Source organism: Mus caroli, chromosome X (assembly GCF_900094665.2).
Source record: "Mus caroli chromosome X, CAROLI_EIJ_v1.1, whole genome shotgun sequence".
NCBI classification, from domain to species: Eukaryota; Metazoa; Chordata; class Mammalia; order Rodentia; family Muridae; genus Mus; species Mus caroli.
This window is the reverse complement of record NC_034589.1, coordinates 68,420,645-68,439,545: the sequence shown is the minus strand read 5'-3', so window position 1 is coordinate 68,439,545 and position 18,901 is coordinate 68,420,645. Positions and strand designations below refer to the sequence as shown.

The 18,901-nt window shown below is 45.1% G+C and overlaps 1 protein-coding gene across 1 annotated transcript; it reads right to left on the bottom strand.

Moving 5' to 3' along the window:
* Positions 1–6,250: 6,250 nt before the first annotated feature.
* On the bottom strand, positions 6,251–18,634 carry Zfp92 (ZFP92 zinc finger protein). Its single transcript, XM_021154115.2, has 6 exons — positions 18,557–18,634; positions 18,021–18,063; positions 9,936–10,001; positions 9,542–9,668; positions 8,510–8,611; positions 6,251–8,172 (listed from the first exon to the last, which is right to left on the bottom strand). The coding sequence occupies exons 3-6, from the start codon at positions 9,966–9,968 to the stop codon at positions 6,965–6,967; spliced, it is 1,470 nt and encodes a 489-aa protein (XP_021009774.1). The 5' UTR covers positions 9,969–10,001; positions 18,021–18,063; positions 18,557–18,634; the 3' UTR covers positions 6,251–6,964.
* Between the last annotated feature and the right edge of the window lie 267 nt (positions 18,635–18,901).

Here is an 18,901-nt window from a genome sequence, read left to right as displayed (position 1 = left end):
GTCCTGGAACTCACTCTGTAGACCAGGCTGGCCTCAAACTCAGAAATCTGCCTGCCTCTGCCTCCCAAGTGCTGGGATTAAAGGCGTGCGCCACCACACTTGGCTATTAAGTTCATTTTTTTTTACCTTGATTATTTCCATCTCTGGTTTAACTTTAGATTATTTTCTAATTTTCTGAGATGAAAACTAATCTCCTGAACCATCTTCCTTATTGGATAACTGAGGTCCTCAAAAATAATTGTTTCTCTCAAGGATCAGACCACACCCCAAAGGTTTGCTATTAGACACTTCGTTATCTTGGTATTAGAGATAGCTCGTGGTTTCACTTTTCATTACCTTCACAATATAATGCTTGTATAGACTGTCCTGACTTCTCAATAGGGAACAATTTTTTAAAATCTTTCCTTTATCATGTGTGTGTGTGCGTGTGTGTGTGTGTGATGTGCACATGCCACATTGCTCCTGTTGAAGTCAGAGGACAACTTTCAAGGAGTCATTCTTTCCCTCCTCTATAGGTTTCAGGGGTCAGCTAGTCCGAATATGTAGCAAGTGCTTTTACTTCCTGAACCAAGATAACCTTTGAACGGGATTTAGAGTAGGTCTTACATTTTCTAGGGCTGCCATAACAAAGTATACCTCAGTGCTGGAAGCCCAAGATCAAGCTCTCATCAAAGTGAGTCCCTTCTGAGTTTTTCAAGGAAGCCTGGTCTACTCTCGTTCCATGGCTCCTGGTAGTTTCTGCAACCTTGGCCATTTTGTGGCTTGTCTGTACATGTAGAACTCTAATTTCCACTCTCATCTTCATATGACATTCTCCCTATGTGCCTATCTCTGCCTGAGAAGTCCTCTTTCTATTGCTTCTCAGCCATACATGGTTAGAGCCCACCCTCATGATCTTCTCTTAACTTAAGCTCTTAACTTGAACTACAGATTTCATCTCCAAACTTGCAATCCTCCTGCCTTAGCCTTTCTAGTGCAGAGATTACAGGTGTGTGTCACAGGCCTGCTCATAAATAACTTTGAAAAGTGTTCTACATCCTGGAAAATGTGTCTCCTTAAGGAATGTTGACATTTATCCATAGTTCTAAAATATAGCTTAGCAATTGTACTGCTTATCTGTTCTTGCTTACCTATTACATCTGTCCAGTTACATGACAATGCTACTCCAACATAGTTATGTATTATTAAAGTATTCCTTCATGCCAAATAGTTTTTTCAGTATAAATTTAATCGCTATAGGCTTGTGCTTATGACTTTATGGCTTTATTAGTCAGGATTCTCACAGTGTCTCAGAATCTATCATCTCTTCATCTATGGGAGACTTCAAAGCACTGGCTCACAGAATGTAGAAGCTGAGTGGTGATTGAGCCAACTAGCAACTGAGGGTGAAGCTATGGTTAAATCCAGGGGCCATCAGGAACAGAATCCTTTCCTCAGGGTAATTTCAGTCTTTTTAAATAAAGCCTTCAGCTTTATTTAAAACAAGATCAACCTACACTAGGGGGAAAGATAGCTTTATTCAAAGTCCACCAATTTAAATATCAATCTCATCTAAAAATTATTTTCACAGCCTCATCTAGACTGGTGTTTTACCAAAATCTGAGTTCTATATAGCCTTGTCAAGTTGGTAAATAAAATTATCCCCCGACTTTAGCTTAGTGCCTTATCATCCAACAAAGCTAGAGCGATCCCACAGAGCACTTGGCTGGCCGCTCTGCTAGGTCAGACATTTGGCCTCCTCCCTGAGGACTTTGTCTTGCAGCTTTGTTTCTAGTGCAAACTCCCCAAGTTTCCACTTTGCTCCCCTGTGCAGTGAGTGACCTTGGCTAGCATTAGAACCTAAGGGCTGCCATTTCCCCCCAGCTTCTACAGAGGCCGAAGAGATGCTCCCATAGCAACCTCCTGAGGCTTCAGGAGATTCATTCAATTTTGTTAGATTCCCTGAAGCACCTTGAAATTAAGAGTGTAATCCAGAAACTAAGTATTATACAGGTTTCGTTTTAATTTAGCAGTGTGGACTGTGTGGATGCTAAAGGGAAACCTTTTATGTCTCCCAACTTCTCTTAAAGGTGATCATTAAAATTCTGTCTTGATAGGAAATAGGAGCAGGTTAGTAACTTGTATGACCACACTGCTCCCACAGTGATTGGATCTCTTACCTAGGCTTTTTGTTTTCAGTCCCAGCACCATTTGACTTAAAAGTTGTTATTTAAGTCTGTGTGAAGGAAGGAGGGGAGCATGTTCTGCAGTAATAGTTCAAAGCTGACTGTGGTGGCAAATGCCTAGTCCAGCACTCCAGAGTTAATGGCAGGAGTTCAAAATAAGCCCAGGCAACAGAGGGAGACATCACCTGAAAAATAAATAAAAACCCAACCTAAACAAACAAAACAAAACCCTAAGACTATCAACAAAAAATATCCAAGTAATAAAAATTTTCTACAGGCAAACATAAGATAATATCTTAGTGACATTTTTGACAAGAGTTCTTCATTGCAACCCCAAATATATAAACGACAAAATTTAAATATGTTATTTGAAAGAAAACATTTGTTAAAAAATGTATTTGATGATGAACTAGAATTCTAATTCTTTGTAAGAAGACAAACAATTCAATTGAAATGAGCAAGAGATCAACAGACTTCTCAAAGGAAATGTGAATGACCAAGTACATGCAAAGAGAGTCATGAAGGAAATGCAAATCAAAAGCACAAAGAGCTACAACTTTCCATACACTAGGATGGCTACCCTAAGACAGACAGACAGACAGACAAGTATTGGTGAGCATGGAGAAAACTGGAACTCTCATACAACAGCTATTACAGATACAATGCAACCACTTTGGATAAGTTTGGCAGTTCTTTACCAAGTTAAACAAAAACACGTTCATGCTGGAATGTGCATACAAATACTCATAGCAGCTTTATTTGTCTCAAGCTGGAAAGAATATAAATATTAATTAACAGGCATCAACAGGTATTGGAGGCCATTTATACACTGGGATATATATGAAGTGAGGATATACACAGCAACACCCGGAAACATCTAAAAATGGCACTAAGAGGCCAGACACACACTGTGGAAGTCCATTTATACAGAAATTAATCACTAGTGATAAAAAGCAGTAGTTGTAAGGATGGGATAGGGAGGAGAAGAAAGGAGGAGTTACTGCCTAAGATGCTGAATGTTCATGGACTTAACAGTGGGGATGATATTAAGGGCATAGACACCCATCACAACTCATCCACAGTTGCACACTTTAAGCTGTAGAACCTTTACCCCCATCAATCTGCCAAAGAATGTTAATGCATCACTAGCCTCCAGATGCACAGTAGTCCTTCATTTCTGCTCTCATCATTCCTAGGTGGTGGAGAGGGACCAGGCTTAGCCCTACTGAACACAAAAGGAGGTACCATTTCTCTCATAAATGTGCAAGGGCTTGAACTGCTATTACTTTCAACATAAGAACGTAGACTCTTCAGAACCCAGGCATGGTGGCCCAACGCTGTAATTCCAGCACTTAGGAGGTAGAGGCAGGAGGATGACAAGTCAAAGGCCAGCCTGGTCACACAGGCTTAAAATAACACCTCCAAGGAAAACCTTCATGGTTTCCCCGAGACTCAATTCATCTGTGGTTTCATGAAACAATGGCCCTCTGAGACTCTTGCCCTAGAGAAACCTGTGTGCATTCTGGGCTTCCCCAATACACTATATCCTCTTCACTCCCAACCAAGGCACTTTTCAGCAACACCTCCACCCCCAAACCTGAAGTCCCTATAGTTTACTTCCTGTTTGGAAAGCTGTAAGGGTGGGTGTTTCCATGCTGCCTGAAACTTGGTAGCACAAAACGAAAACAAAAAACAAAAACAAACAAACAAACCAACCAACCCAGAAACAGAAGATAGGCATAGTGGTTCCTCTTCATGGAGCTTTCTGTTTAGGAACCTGTTGCACAGGCCTGATCTCACAGTTGCAGGATTGAGCCCTGTGAGAAGCCTGCACCCTGGGCAGACGAAGGCAGGCCCCCCCACATGGCAAACAACCCTTTCCAATAATCCTAGCATCACTGTAGGCTCTTGCTAGCTCAGAGTTGACTCTTGCTTCTGACTTTGAACCCACTACCTCTCTGTTACTTTAATCCTGGAAGCAGTTCCTCTCCACACAGGGGAAACACTTTCCATGTAGCTTGTTTTTTTTTTTTTTTCAACCAACAAAAATGTTGAAAACTTCCACCTCATGATAAATTCAGAAAGGACCATCTGTCAGTTTCCTGGAGACAATGCCAGGGTATTCACACAGCACCTGAAAAGCACCCAAAGTCTTAAAAGGCAAATGGTCTGAAAGTAAAGTATGGAGGGAGGACAGAAAAAGGAGGGACTAGAAAACAGCAGGAGTTTTTGATAGTTTAAGCGTTTATAATCTAGTTGCCCCTCAAGACACACAAATGAACAATTAGCCCCATTCCCCATCTAGCACAAGGAATGGACCAATTTTCAGGCACAAAACAAGGGAAAGCACAAAGGTCTCTCTGGTTATTTTGACTTTATTCCAGGAGAAACTTGTTCCGTTCATTTTATATACCTGATTACCATACCTGAGAGAACTTACTACTCCTAACTGCCTTGCTGAAAACATCTAGGAACCGGAACTACGTAGAAAACTGAGATGTGTTGCTAGGTATGTAGTAACCACTGGGGACTCTGGAGCATTTCAGGGTACTCCACTCTAAAGTGCTTTACATCTCTCCCTGCAGACTCCACTTTCTGCTGAAAATAACTACATATGACCCCTTCTCTGGAGGTTTATCTTTGGGTATAGAAGCTGGTGACAGGCTTACAGGATAGGTATCATGCATTCCCTTCCTAGAGCCATGGAAATGAATATTTAAGAACACATGACAGTCTGCATAGGACCTCCCACTGTGGGTACCTGTACTGCATGAGGCCTAGTTTTCTGTATCTGTGCCAGTCCTAGGAGAGACTGTCTGAGCAGTTACTTCACCAGGGAATTAAAAGACACTGTCCTTAGTATTTATTTTTCTAGTGGGAAACCAAGGTAGCAGATACTTTGGACTGCGTCCAGGAGCCACTGAAGCCAACTACTACATAGCCCAAGTCCAGTACACTAAGAGAGCAAGGCTCTTTCACTAGTATCCAACATGGGACTTGGAGTGAAGACACAAGGCTGAGCACAACACACAACTGCAGGCTCATAAGAAAGAAAGCAATCGCAGGACAAGTCTGGAGGACATGGAGATAAGAGCAAGCTATAAACTAGAACTTTACACAAAACATTTTATATACATAAAATGTGTGTGTGTGTGTGTGTGTGTGTGTGTGTGTGTGTGTGTGTGTATGCATATTGTGTAAGAATATCTGAAGTTATTCTGTGACCAGGGCCCCAACCAGCATCCCAGGTTTGCAGGTCTTCCCATGGTCTCTTGGCAGGAGGCAATTGTCTTTGAACCTCACTAACCTTGCAGGGAAGGTACCACCACTCTTCTTGGAGTGCCCAAGGGCAGCCTCCACTTTACCCGTACCCCCACCTGCCCTCAGGCAGCTCTGGGACAAACTCGTTCTCCCTCCTTGGATATGAGAGGACTGGAAAGTAGCTTGCTGCCCAGGATGCTGAGCTGAGTCTACCAAGGGACAAATCTCCCGGGTTTCTGGAGACAGCACAGGCAGAATAGAACTGCTACAGATTTTCTTATAAAACACCTTCCCCTTAGTTCTAATTAAAGTCAACCAGGCTTAAGACAAGTGTGTGTGTGTGTGTGTGTGTGTGTGTGTGTGTGTGTGATATCATCACTTGGAGGGCCAGACTTGCCACCATACTCACCAGTCATGGGCTGGGAAGGCTACTTTCTCCTGTCTGAGCTTGGGCAGGAGTCAGGGATGGAACACAGGGCCCGAGGTCTGCTAGGCATGTACTCCATCTCTGAGCTACACCCTCTGCCTGAAGAATTTTTATAAAGGATCAATTCCCCAACACTCTCATATAACAAAGATCTCCATTTTCCAACTTTTACCTGCAAACAAAAGCATATAAAAATAATGGCAACTTTATATTCTAACAAATGTCATCTGTCTGAAAGATAATTGTCTGGCCAGACTCATTTCTGAGGCCATCTAAGTGCAAATTCCTAACCTGTTATCAGCATACAATGGGTTCCGTGCAGAGAAACTGTAGATATTGAGACAGTGGTTAGGGGTGGCACAAAGAGGCCATGTCTTACCTAGACCCTTCTATGAGGCACCAGAGGAAAGAGGCTCCTTTCCCAAAATGGAGACCCTCAGGTCTCTGGACTTTAACCTCTCTGCAAGATGACAGGTTTGGTACAGACCCTCCAAGCAGCAGCAGGGGTACATAATAGGTCCAAGTTTTCACATATAGCCTAGCCTGTGCCCCAGGACAGCAGGTTCCCTGTGCTTTCCTATAAAGCATCAAGTCAATTTTAGAGCCCCTTCACAATTTATAAACTTTTAATGGAATAAAGTATCTTTAGTATATTTTCCCTCTCAAGGGGAGGAAACCACCCCACATTCAACAAGGGAAAGGACAAGGGTCATCTGTCTGTAAACTTCTTGGTAACTGTGCCTAGAGTTGGCTGGACCTACCTGCTTCCCTTCTAACTACATCAGGCAATTCCCATGTGGATGGAAAAGACCAACTCTGTATAATACAGATCTGCTCACTTGGAGACCCCACTCACACAGGCACTCACACACCGAAGCACACACAGGAGAACCCTGCCTAGGTAACTTGAGGAGCCTGCCTGCACAATCTCTAGGCATCAATTGTATCATCCAGGACTACGGAGGGAGCTTTCCTTTTCGACCTATCAGGGAAGGAGCAGGACAAACTACACTGGAAGGTGGAGGGCACTCTGTTATTCTGAATTGCTTCTCTGTTTCTCACTGGGGAAGGGGCCATCCTGCCATTCTGAACTGCTGCCCTGTTTTTGGCCTCAAGGTGAGGATGGGCTGTGGGGCTTCTCGGCATACACGAAAACTACACTGCTTTTGCTGTCGCTTTCCTCTGTGGGCTGGGCTTCCAGATGTTGGCTGAGCAATGACTTATCCTCCAAAACTGAGGTGCTCGAAATAACAGGCTTCTGTTTCTTGTCATCTTCGTCGTCATGGATGCGCAAGTGGCGACACAACAGCAACTTGTTCTCGAAGACCTGGCCGCAGCGCTCACAAACTTGGGACTTCTCATTGGTGTCAATGGGCTGGGGTTCAGCGGAGCTACCTTCTCCAGCCTCTTGGGGCCCCTGCCCACGGAGGCCCCGCAGATGCTCCAGGAGCTTGCGCTGGAATCCCTTCCCTTGAGTGCGGTGCTGGAGCCGCAGCCCACCATGCACCACCTGGTGCTTGAAGAGGTTGGCCCGGCGATCAAAGGCCAGGCCACATTCGCTGCACTCATAGGGTTTCTCACCTCTGTGGACCCGCTGGTGTTGGCTAAGCCCTGAGAGGCCTCGGAAGGCCTTGCCACACTCATGGCACTCGAAGGGCCTGTCGCCGCGGTGGATGAGCTGGTGGTGGATGAGCTGTGAGATGCCCTTGAAGGCCTTCCCGCACTCCTGGCAGATGTAGGGCTTCTGGCCACTGTGGATGCGCTGCTGATGCTCTATGAGATTGGAGCTTCGGCTGAATGCCTTGCCACACTTGGTGCACTCGAAGGGCCGCTCGCCGGTGTGGATGCGCGCGTGCTGAAGCAGTGCGAAGCTGCGCCTGAACACTTTACCACACACGCGGCACACGAACGGCATCTCACTGCTGTGGATGACCTGGTGCTTGACGAGGTTGGAGCTGCGCGTGAAGGTTTTGCCACACTCGCCACATTCATAGGGCTTGTCGCCGCTGTGGATGCGCTGATGCTCCAGCAGCGCTAAGCTGCGCTGGAACTGCTTCCCACACTGGCTGCACTCATAAGGTTTCTCTCTGCTGTGGATAATCCGGTGTTTGATGAGATTGAAGATGCGGCTGAAGGATTTTCCACACTGCTGACATAGATATCGCTTATCTGCGATTCTGGAGTGTTGGTACCTTACAATGGGATTTGGCCTGAAATCGTGAGGACGTCTCTGCAATGAGGATCCCGAGGTATTTCTGAGGAGACCTCTTCCGAAAAGTTTTGGTTTTGAAGTCAGAGTCTTGGTCTTTATCCTGTTCCCTGTAATGACAGAGTCACAGTGTCACTTCCCTGGGCTTTGTAGAGTTTTCCCCCTCTTTTTATCTTCCTATCAGAGAACTGGGGAGTAAAAAACCATCAAGCAGGCAAAGAAGGGACTGTAGAAAGAATGTATGCTGGAAGGTGGGCAGAACTGGTAACACGAGGGCAGATAAGTGTCTTTTCATTTAGCCACAGTACGGGAAGGGAGCATTGGGAAGACTGACACCCTTACTAAAGAGGACTTCTCACCCAAAATTTCAGTCCACATCACCTTCCTTAGGCCAGCCCTTTATATCCCTGACATGGTCAAGTTAGCTGAGGAGGGTGCCTAGCTCACCAGCACGGGATCTTGCTGCACTCTCCATTCTATCATCTCTAATCCAGGGCTTCTCCCCTCGCTCCAGCTGGGATACCAGGTTAGGCTTGGAGAAAGCAAATCCTGTTCAAAGAAATGAAGAAAATTAGCACCTTTTTAGCTAAGGATAGAATAATTTTTAAACAGAGCTCAGCCTGTGTCTTTAGAGTGCAAAGAACTCCCCAGGAAAATCTCCCCTAGTTATGTGCCTGGAGGCAGCGTGTTTCTCCACTAAACTCAATTGAGAATTCCAAAAATCTTTTGGGAAGATGTGTCCACAACTTGCTCTAGATGATCAGAGAGAAGCCAGGGAATGAAGCAGTTTCCCAGGGGGTCAGATGACAGGGGTGGTTTGTAGAGTCAGAGAGAAAAAATGGAAGAATGCTCATTCTCACAAATCCCTCCCATCCCAAAGGCAGTCAGGACATCATTTCAGCTAGGAAGATGCCAGCCAGCAAATAGTATGGCCCCAAATCTTGGACACTCTTCATCCATATAGCCAAATGAATGTTGGTTTTTGTCTGGAATTGACAAGATGGAAAGTCTCTTGCAGATGCACAAAGACAGGAGAATGAAGAGTGTTGAAGCAGCTGGAAGGAAGTTGCCCCAGCTTCTGCCTAGATTTCTCCAGACTTGGAAATCAAGTGTACTGCCTGGCCTTAGAGTGGGGCCTCATGGCCTGTGTAAGTGGAAGATGCTGCTAACTTCTATAAAGCAGGTCAACTACATCTGCTGTAAAATGAGTCTTAAATGCTGCAAATAAATATTCCAGTAATTGCTATCTGTTTCTCAATAGAAAGATGTTTTGGGAATCTATGATTTTGTGTGGAAAATGGGTCTGACAGGTTGTTATTGATTATATTCTGAGCATTTAAAAGACCAAGCTATTTAGAAGAACACTTTATTTTTAATAGCACAGCAGACCTACAAGTTATAGGTAAGATAAAGAAATGTACTTATCCTTGGGTTCATAGCAATTGACAAGCAAGAAAATTCAGAATTAGAGTCACTTACCCACTGAGACCAAATGGCTGTAGTTCTCCAGCATCACTTGCTTGTAGAGGTTCCTCTGTTTGAGATCCAGAAGCTTCCATTCTGTCTTCGTAAAGTACACAGACACATCTTCAAAAGACACTGTCACCTAAAACAAGCCATTTATGTGGTAGGGAATTCAATTCCAGGGTAATTCTAGATGCAAACAATGAAACATGGGATCCTGTCTCAGGAAAGAGGAGCAGACAGAAGTAGAAAACCTAGCGCAGGAAATGCAGGCAAGCAGCGTGCTGCGTGGGGATGCGGACAGCAAAGGCCTCTCCTGAAATGAGTGCTCTAAGATTCACGCAGTGGAAGCACTTGGAAACTGCTCAGGGCAAATTCTGGGACAGGGAGGGAGAGGCTAACCACTTACCTTGGGCTTTGCCCTCAGAAGAATGGCTGCCATAGTCAGGGCTCCAACCACAGCACAGCTGAAAGGCTGAGAGACATGTAAAGAGTAAGATCATGCTGGCCTGGTGGTAACAGCCTGTGGCTGCTGCAAAGCCAACCCCAGCTTCCTTCAAAACCTGGTTTATTTTTCTTGCCAAATAGTAGCAAGGCAAGTCAAGGCTATGGTGTGTGTGCGTGCATGAAAGAGGCTCCAGAAAAGTGGTCAACCTCTTCTCCAGACATCATAGGCTCAGTTCCTGCAACCTCTGGAAGCTTCACCCAGGCCACTGATAACTACATTACTTACAGATTGATGGAGTCACTGCAACAAAGTATTCTAAACTGGTGAGTCATCCCTCCAACCCTTCTCCCTTTTTTTTTCTTAATTTCTTCCTTCTGCCCTTCATGCTATCCCTCTCTACAAGGCACTTTCTAGGCACTCATGGATACTCCATTTATGATTCCTCTTTCTCTAGTGTCTAGGTCCATTAAAAAAAAAAAAAACAACAACACCCCTAACATATTTACTCAACCACCAGCTGCAGAGTGAGAGTTGCGTGTGAGCAGAAAGAGGCACCGTGAAGTGGGATCTACAGGAGATGAGTAGATTCTATCTGAAGAGGTGATGTCAGACTGAGAGTGGCCTTGTGGTTGCAAGGGAACACAGGCAACAAAATGCCCAGGACCCTATGGTGCTTGTTGTTGCTAAGAACTGAGACAATATACATAAGCAATGAGACTGAATGAGGGTTGCAAGTTGATTCTTATGCCACGGTTGTGACAGAGTAGACAAAGTTAACTTAGCCTCAGGCTTCTGAACTTCAATTAATGTAGAAGCTAGTTAGAACCATTTGCTTCAAGAATGCTGTTCTAATAGACTTGAGACCAACAACATGAAAGTCCTGAGTAGCAGAGAAACCAGGAGGAAGCTGAGAAAGGTAAGGGTTCAAAGTTTTCATTATGCCCTGGTGGGTGACTACAGCTTGTTTCTTTGGCAATGATGGGACCACAGGAAAGAAAGAGGGAATGGAGTCTAGGAAACAAATTTACCCAGCATTTAAATTGCCCGTAGGTCCTGTAAGTCAACACTGACCAATTATAAAGTCATGTTTCTGATGCAGTTTCTATGAATCAGACAAAAAGATCATTTAAAGGGCTGGAGAGATGGCTCAGTGGTTTGGAGCATTTGTTGCTTTTCCAGAGGACCCAAGTTCAATGCCTAGTACCTGTATCAGGGGTCTCACATGCATCTCTAACTCCAGCTCTAGGGGATCAGATGCCTCTGGTCTTTCTTTATAGACATGTATATTCTTAAAAAATTGTTATACATAATATCCAGTACGGCATGTATGCCTCCAGGCCAGAAGAGGTACAAGATCTCACTACAGACAATTGTGAGCCACCATGTGGTTGCTGAGAATTAAACTCAGAACCCCTTACCCTCTGAACCATCTCTTCAGCCAGACACCTATATTCTTGAGCACATACATACCTGTTCCACACACATACACACACACAGAGTACTAAAATTTAAAAAAAGGATGTATTTTTTTAAAAAACATGACCTTTTAAGATGGGACAGATAGTCATTAGGTAAAAGATTGGAGGAAACCAGGACATCAAAATGTTAATTGTAAGTTAAATGTGAAGCAGAGGCTGGGACAGAATCTGCTCTCAGGATGAGCAGAGAAGTACTCTAGCCACAGCCCTCTAACTGAAAGCTAAGGTAGCCTTTGAACTGAGTTGAGCCTTTGGGCTGAATGTCCAGTGTTAAGAGGATTATGAAGCCAGAGGTACAAATGGGCTGACCCAACTGCACTTCTCACAAGGCAACCAGCACAGTCTCTGCAAATCAGTATCATATGTGGAAGGAAGCTGGAAAGAAGACTTTTATAGATGATGAGAGATTTAGTCTTAAGATGCTGGTATAATGAACAGAGTCATCCAAGTCACTGAAGCTGATGGGGACTGTGAGACGGTTACCAGAGGATGGGTCACAAGGAATCGCCAGGGTTCATTTGTTGGGTGGATACCAGCACTAAGGCACAGAGGAGAAACATTCTTTTTAAAGACAATTGTATATTGAAACAGTTGAGAAAAGGGTAGCTGATTAGCACAACTTAAGAGTTTATTTTCACCCAGAACTTGAGGGTATACTCTCCATCACAAAGTGAAAGGCACAGTGGCAGGTATATAAGGCAGCCAGTTACTTATGTCTATACCCAGGAGACAGGACACAGAGACAGATAGATGGATTCTAGTGCTGAGTTCAGTTTCTCTTTTTTCCTTTAAAATATATATTTTAGAATTTAAATTGTGCAAGTAAGAGTGTGTGTGTGTGTGTGTGTGTGTGTGTGTGTGTGTGATATACTTCAGGCAGGCCCATATTGCAACAAAGCTGAGCTCCAAGCTTAGAATCTCCATTCAGTTTATTCTGTGTTCTAGAGGTCTTTATGCCATTGTCAGTGTGCTCTCAAAGGGGATAGTGGGATTCTGGCCTCTTCTTCTTTCTTCTTTATGATATGGTCAGTGATTCTGCTGTATCATATTGATGTACTTTGCCACAGTCCCAAAGCAATGGCCAATTAGCAAACTGAAAGCTGTGAGCCAAAGCAAGCCTTTTATCTGGATAACCTGGTTGTAGCAAGCACTTCTTACTATACTAGGAAGTTGAATAACAATGATCAAAAGCAAAGGGAAAAATAACAATAGAAACCATTTCCATAGGCCTGGAAATGGTTCATCAGTAATAGATTTGTCTTCTAAGCATGAGAATATGCTTAGATTCGAGTTCGATATCCAAAACTCATGTAAAAAGCTAGGCCTAGGACTAGAGAGATGGATCGAAGGTTATGAGAACTCTGCTTTTCCAGGGACTCAAGGTTGGTTTCAGCACCCACACACTGGCTCACAACCTCCAGATGGAGGACATCATCTTCTGACCTATGAGGGCACCTGGCATTCACAGGTACATAAATGCATGAAAAACATTCATACATGCAAAATAAATAAAACTTTAAAATAAAAAAGCTGGGCCTGATGGTGCATTTTTGTAATCCCAGGTGAGTTCTAGGCTAAATGAGAGATGTCTCAAAACAAACAAACAAACAAACAAACAAACAAACCCCAAGTGTATTGCTCCTGAGGAACATCTGAGGTTGTCTTCTGGCATTCACATGCACATGGACATGTGTGCCTGAACACACAAGAACACACACACACACACACACACCTCATGGGGAGATAGTTCAAGTGTTAAGACTGAAGACTGGATCTCTGGTACCTATGTAAGTGGGTGTGGTTGCTCATCTGTAATCCAGGTACAAAGGAAACAGACAGGGGATCCTTGGAGCAAGCTAAGTAGCTACATTAACTACTTAGTGTAAATAACTAACAGTTCTAGGTTCGAGTGAGAAACTGTCTCTCCATATATAAGGTGAAGAGTGGTTGAGGTGGACACTTAATTTCTACTTTTAGCCTCCACATATTTGTACACACATATACCTGTGCACTGCCAAGCATGTGTCCTCACATGTAGAAACACACATACACACAATTTTACTCGCCCTCAACACAAGCAAACAAGTCCATTTGGATGGTAAGTCAATGAGTTAAATACACTTACTACATGGCCAGGCAATTCAAAACAATTTTAAAAACAAACACAAAACAGGTATCTACATAAAACCCCACACACCCACATTCACAGCGGTCACACTATTCAGAAGGCTGAAACAGTCAAGAGACAAACAGATAAACAAAATGTGGTATAAATAAACAAAGGAGTATTATTTGGCCATAAAAAAGAAGGAAATAAAAAAAAAAAGGAGGGAAATTCTGATGTATGTTCCAACATGGATGAACCCCGAGGATATTTTGCTAAGTTAAAATTGCCAGACCTGGACAGAAAAGGTCACATATTGTATGATTCCATTTATATAATGTAACATGATGTGTCATAAGAGCTGCTTTGACCTAGTTTTTAGTTGTGGCTAAAGTCTTTGTCTTTTGTAGGCAGTTTGCCAAGCCCCCTTTCCTACTATGTCCTATATTAAGGTTCCAGGATCTTGGGCCACTAAATACTCACTCCCATCTGCTTCCAATCAGATTCTCAATCAGGGACTAGATCCCAGAAAACTAGGGGGCTCCTACTAGCCAACCCACAGGGAACTGACCTGTGCAGAGCCCAGGCTGGTCCCCAGTTGAACTTAGGTCTGAACCCTGGTGGTGATAATTCACCTGCATGACACTGTAGGCGTTCCCTCATGCTCCTGGAACTCTGGCTCCTGCCTAAGTTACTGCCCCCCCCCCAGCCCCCACAAGAGAAGCATGGTCAGTAGTCATGTAGGCAATGGCCCAAGCTTCTGACCTTCAGGTTAAACTCCTCCCCAGTTACCTAGCAACAGTAAAGACCATAAAAAGGGCTGTTCAGCCCCTGCTTGCTCTTACTTGTCTTTCTCTTACTTCTCACTCTTACCCCCTCTCTCCTCTCTCTCTGTTTTCTCTCCTCTCTCCTCTCTCTTTGTCTTTTCCTCTCCTCTATCCCTCTATCTCTCTCTTGCCCCCCCTCCTCTCTTTTCCCCTGCATTTCTATAATATAGCTATAAAACCATAGAATGTCTCTGCCCATCAAGGCCCACTGCGCTTAGAGGATGGGACAGGCTTTCTCTTAATGAGTTTCTAATCTCCTGTTAGAAGGCCTTCCTGTGCTCCAGTCAAGATCCGCTGCACTCACTCTCGCAGGTGTTGGGAACCTCTTTCCTCATCCCTCTCTCCTATAACTCTGGTGGCTTTAGCAAAGTAGCTCTGGGGTTCCCAGGTAGGGCTGCCCCCAGGCCACCCCCTGAAGAGTTGGTCAGAGGTTTGAATGCCCACCCAGGGCTGAGTGGAAAGGATATGGCAGCCCTCCCACGCCTGACTGACCAGAGAATAGGGAAACTCTGGCGGGGTGTGGGTCTTCCTCCCCTCTCTTCTCCAGGGCCCCTTTTTAGTTCCAAACACTGACCCAATTCCTGTTATGCACAAGTTTTCCTAACAGTTTCCTTGTCCCTAAATGCCCCTCCATGTGGCCCCATGTAGCTGTTTTCTCACTCAGGGAGCAAATATGAAAATTCTTGCTGCTTTAATTTACCACAATGTCACCAATTCCCAAATGTTTATAAAGCACAATGAGTCCAAAACAGGCAAATTCATAGCCAGAAAGCTGGGCTGAGAGACCAGATATAAAAAAAAAAAAATAAAAGTAACTTAGTGGATTCAGGGGTTTCCTTATGGGGCGAAGAACTAGATAGGAAGTCTGAGCAGCACAGTGAAAGCATTGAATGTCACTGAATAATGTCCTTTAAAATTGTGCCTGTAATTAAAACAACTATGCTATTACTTTATGTGTATGGGTGTTTCGCCTGCATGCATGGCTATGTATTAGTGCATTTCTGGTGCCCACAGAAACCAGAAGTGGGTACTGGATTCCCTGGAATTGCAGTTACAGATGGTTGTTGAGTGCCATGTGGGTGCTAGGAGTCCTCTGGAAGAGCAACAAGTGCACTTAACCTCAGAGCCATCTCTTCAGCCCAGCAAACTGTGTCCTTTATGTTAAATGGCTCTTGCCTTTTTTTTTTAAAGGAGGGAAAAGGAGGCAGGGGAAATGGCTCAGTGCTTACTTAGTAAGTAGGGGGATCTGAAGTAGAGAGCGATTAAGACCCACATTGACTTCTGGCCTCCCTGTATAGACATGCATTCAAATTCACCGGAAAATATACACACATACAAATAAGGAGGAAAAGGGGCTCTTTTGATTATTTGGATGCCCACACTGGCTACATGTGCATTTCATTATGGATGCTCTGAAACACTTAAGAGGTGTAGAGGAGATGACCCAAATTTACAAGTGTTTCAGATTAAAATGATTGTCTTTGAAAAAAAACAACGTGATTCAGGGAGATGGCTCAGCAGGTAAAATCACTTCCCATTCAAAAGTGACTATCTGGATTTGACTTCTGGAACCCACATTTTAAACAAACAAAACATGATAGTGTGAATCTGTAATCTCAGCACTCGTAAGGTACGATGGGAGGTAGAGACAGAAGAACTGTCTGATAGCATGTGAGCCTAGCCTGGAGTATGCAGCTTAGCAGAGACAAGAGAGACTTCACCTTCAACAAGATGGTAGGTGAAACTGATTTCCCAAAATTGTCCTCTGATCTTGTGTGCATCCTGTTGCATTCTCTCTCACAGACATACCAAACAAAAATAACATAAATGTGCTTGTCCACTACCATAACAGAACCATATCAGAAAAGTCAGAAGCAAGTGGCAGCTTATCCCTCCCACATTTGCTGCTATGTTGCTCTAGAGCCAGGCCTATGTTCAGGATTTTACCGGTGGAAGGTTAGACCCATTGGAAGTATCACACAAGGGTGATAACCAGCAGTTTTTGAGACCTACTCCCTAAAATCAGTCATGATTTTAGCTCTTGCAAAGTCACAGCAAACCCTGTCCTCATAAAATTTCCAGGTAACTCCTAGGTAGCTCCAGTCTTCTGGATGGTGTGCCCGTGTGTGCCCGTGTGTGCCCGTGTGTGTGTGTGTGTGTGTGTGTGTGTGTGTGTGCGTGCACACACACATGCACATACACTTATGTACACATGTATATCTGGAAGAAACTTGGTAAGGGTCTTGATCACAGGCAGCAGTGGCTTCCCCCAGCCCTTCTTGCATGAACCAAGAAGGGAGGAGGCTGAGAAGGAGACAGATATATACTGCAGGTAGAGTAAGCCTGGCAGAGAAAAAGACCTGTGGTGCTCAGAGACCCATCCAAAATGCTACCATGAGGTGGGGTGCTTTCCCCAGATAAAGTAACCAGAAACCCACCAAATAAACAGCAAGTAAAATATGCAGGATCCTCTTTAGTCATATCACAAGGAAATTTTTGGCCTTTTCATCCAGAAGGAGGGATATCTAGGTTACTTAGGATAGAACTTTCCTTGGGGTCTAGGAGTTCTAGACCCAAGTACATCTTTCAGCCCTGCCTGCTGCTCCTGAGGTGAGGCTCTACTTACCTGCCCTACTCCCACCTGCTAGAATGGCCAGAGAGGGACAGCTAAGGAGCCTTGCCTGCCAAAGCCCTGAGGGAGCTCTCTTGCAACTACTGGCCCCAGGCTTAGTTCTGGGAGGAGAGGCCGTTAGAAGGCCACCAACAATGGATGCTTGCTGAGGGATCCTCTGAATAGGTGGGTCAGATCCTGACCTTTTCTGCCCCTAGTCTTAACCAAGACTGTTACTTGGAGTTAACCCACACAGCTCATTTGACCCCTCCTTTGCCAGTTGCTCCCTCAGCTGCAGTCAGGAGTCAGAGCATGTTTGCCTCAGGGCCTTTGTACCAGCTATTCCTTCTGCCTAGAATAGTCCTTCAAAACAGAAGCATGCGCCTTATTCCTTTATCACCTTTAAGTTTGGGTAGAAATTTTCTAGTCCCAGCACCTAAATTTGCAACTGGGCCTCCTTTTTTCAGCTCTTACTATCTTTCATTCAACCCATGTAGTTACTATTTTGAAATGTTTATGGCTTATGGTCTGTGCTCAGTCACGAACTCCAACCATAGAGGGGATGATTTTTGCCATCTCCTTTGATAGATCTCAGCCAAGTCTGTAGTAACACCCTGGTTCATATTGGTTCTTGACAGATCCTTGTTAGATGGAACTAGTCATAACTAGTACTGCAGGAAAGCACTAGGCACAATTCCCTGTTCAGCTCAGCTCTACTCATTCCCTCACCTGCTTGCCCACCTTTCCTTCTGCCTTACCTCCTAAGTATTGGCTTGGCTGAGGTTTTTGCTCTTTCCTGGAATGGGGGAAGCACAGTGGACACTGGTCAACACACACAGTGGAAAGGCACAACTCTCCATTTCTGAGAGCCACAGGTTCATGATTTTGATGGCCTGTCCCAGTCTGGGGGCTCTCACGGCTTGTGCCTGTGGACTGTTTGCCAGGTGCCCTGGGGTAACATGCCATGATCTCATAATTGGAGCTTGCCCAGACTTCCCCCACCCAGAGATATAAAACCAAAATTACCTGGGCAGATCAGCTGTGCAATGCTCTTGTGCCAGCCCCTGGTCTGAAAATCAGGAGAGAAATACAAAAGCAAGGCTTCAGTTCCCTTGCTCCCCAGCCTCCCTAGCTCCCAGCTCCTCTTCCTCAGGCACTAGAAAACGGGATCCCTGAAAGCTCCCGCTCAGCTCATTCAACACTGTCCGGGGGCTTCCCCAGATGTCGCCACTACAGCTTCTCCTTCCATCCTCTGGCCACCTGTGTCCTGTTCAGCTCAGCTCTACTCATTCCCTCACCTGCTTGCCCACCTTTCCTTCTGCTTTACCTCCTAAGTATTGGCTTGGCTGAGGTTTTTGCTCACACCTTCTGAGATAGGCCAATGATCCTTTAGTACTTCCCTTCTCCCGCCTGCTTGTCTACCTGCACGCTAGGCAGCTTTGGCTTCCTCTCTCCACCCCTACATCAGGCAAAACCAGAAGCCAAGGATGCTGCCTCCAAGAAGCTCTCCAGGGAGGCGTCCTGGAGAGGTTCCGAGCTCTCAGACTGCTGTCGGACCTCACCTTTGTTCAGGAGGTTCGTCTTGCGTAGAGACCTTTGGCCAGGTCCTCTGCTGCTGCGAAGGAGCAGGGTGAGCGAGCAGGCGTGGCTGGGGCGGGGGCGACAGCGGAGTGGGAACGGGGCGCAAAAGGGGGACACAGAGCATGCGCAGCGCTGCAGGAGGGCGGCTCAGCGCACTCTCGCCCCACTTAGGCGTCTGGTCTCACTCCCCATGAACCCGGGACACTTCCATTTTCTGTCTGGGCTGCTGTGAAGCAGTCTGATTGCAGTGGTCATTGTATGGCAGTACTGAAGCAACAAGAGAGGCCCCTGTTGACCCCATATCATTGATGAAGCACCTCCCATGG

Bases quoted from the DNA above. Each gene is read 5' to 3' on its own strand.
- Zfp92 (XM_021154115.2), bottom strand. From the start codon at position 9,968: ATGGCAGCCATTCTTCTGAGGGCAAAGCCCAAG. The intron at 8,612-9,541 runs GTAAGTGACTCT...TTCTTTGAACAG, and splicing joins CAGCCATTTGGTCTCAGTGG to GATTTGCTTTCTCCAAGCCT. The intron at 8,173-8,509 runs GTGAGCTAGGCA...CTGTCATTACAG, and splicing joins TGCAGCAAGATCCCGTGCTG to GGAACAGGATAAAGACCAAG.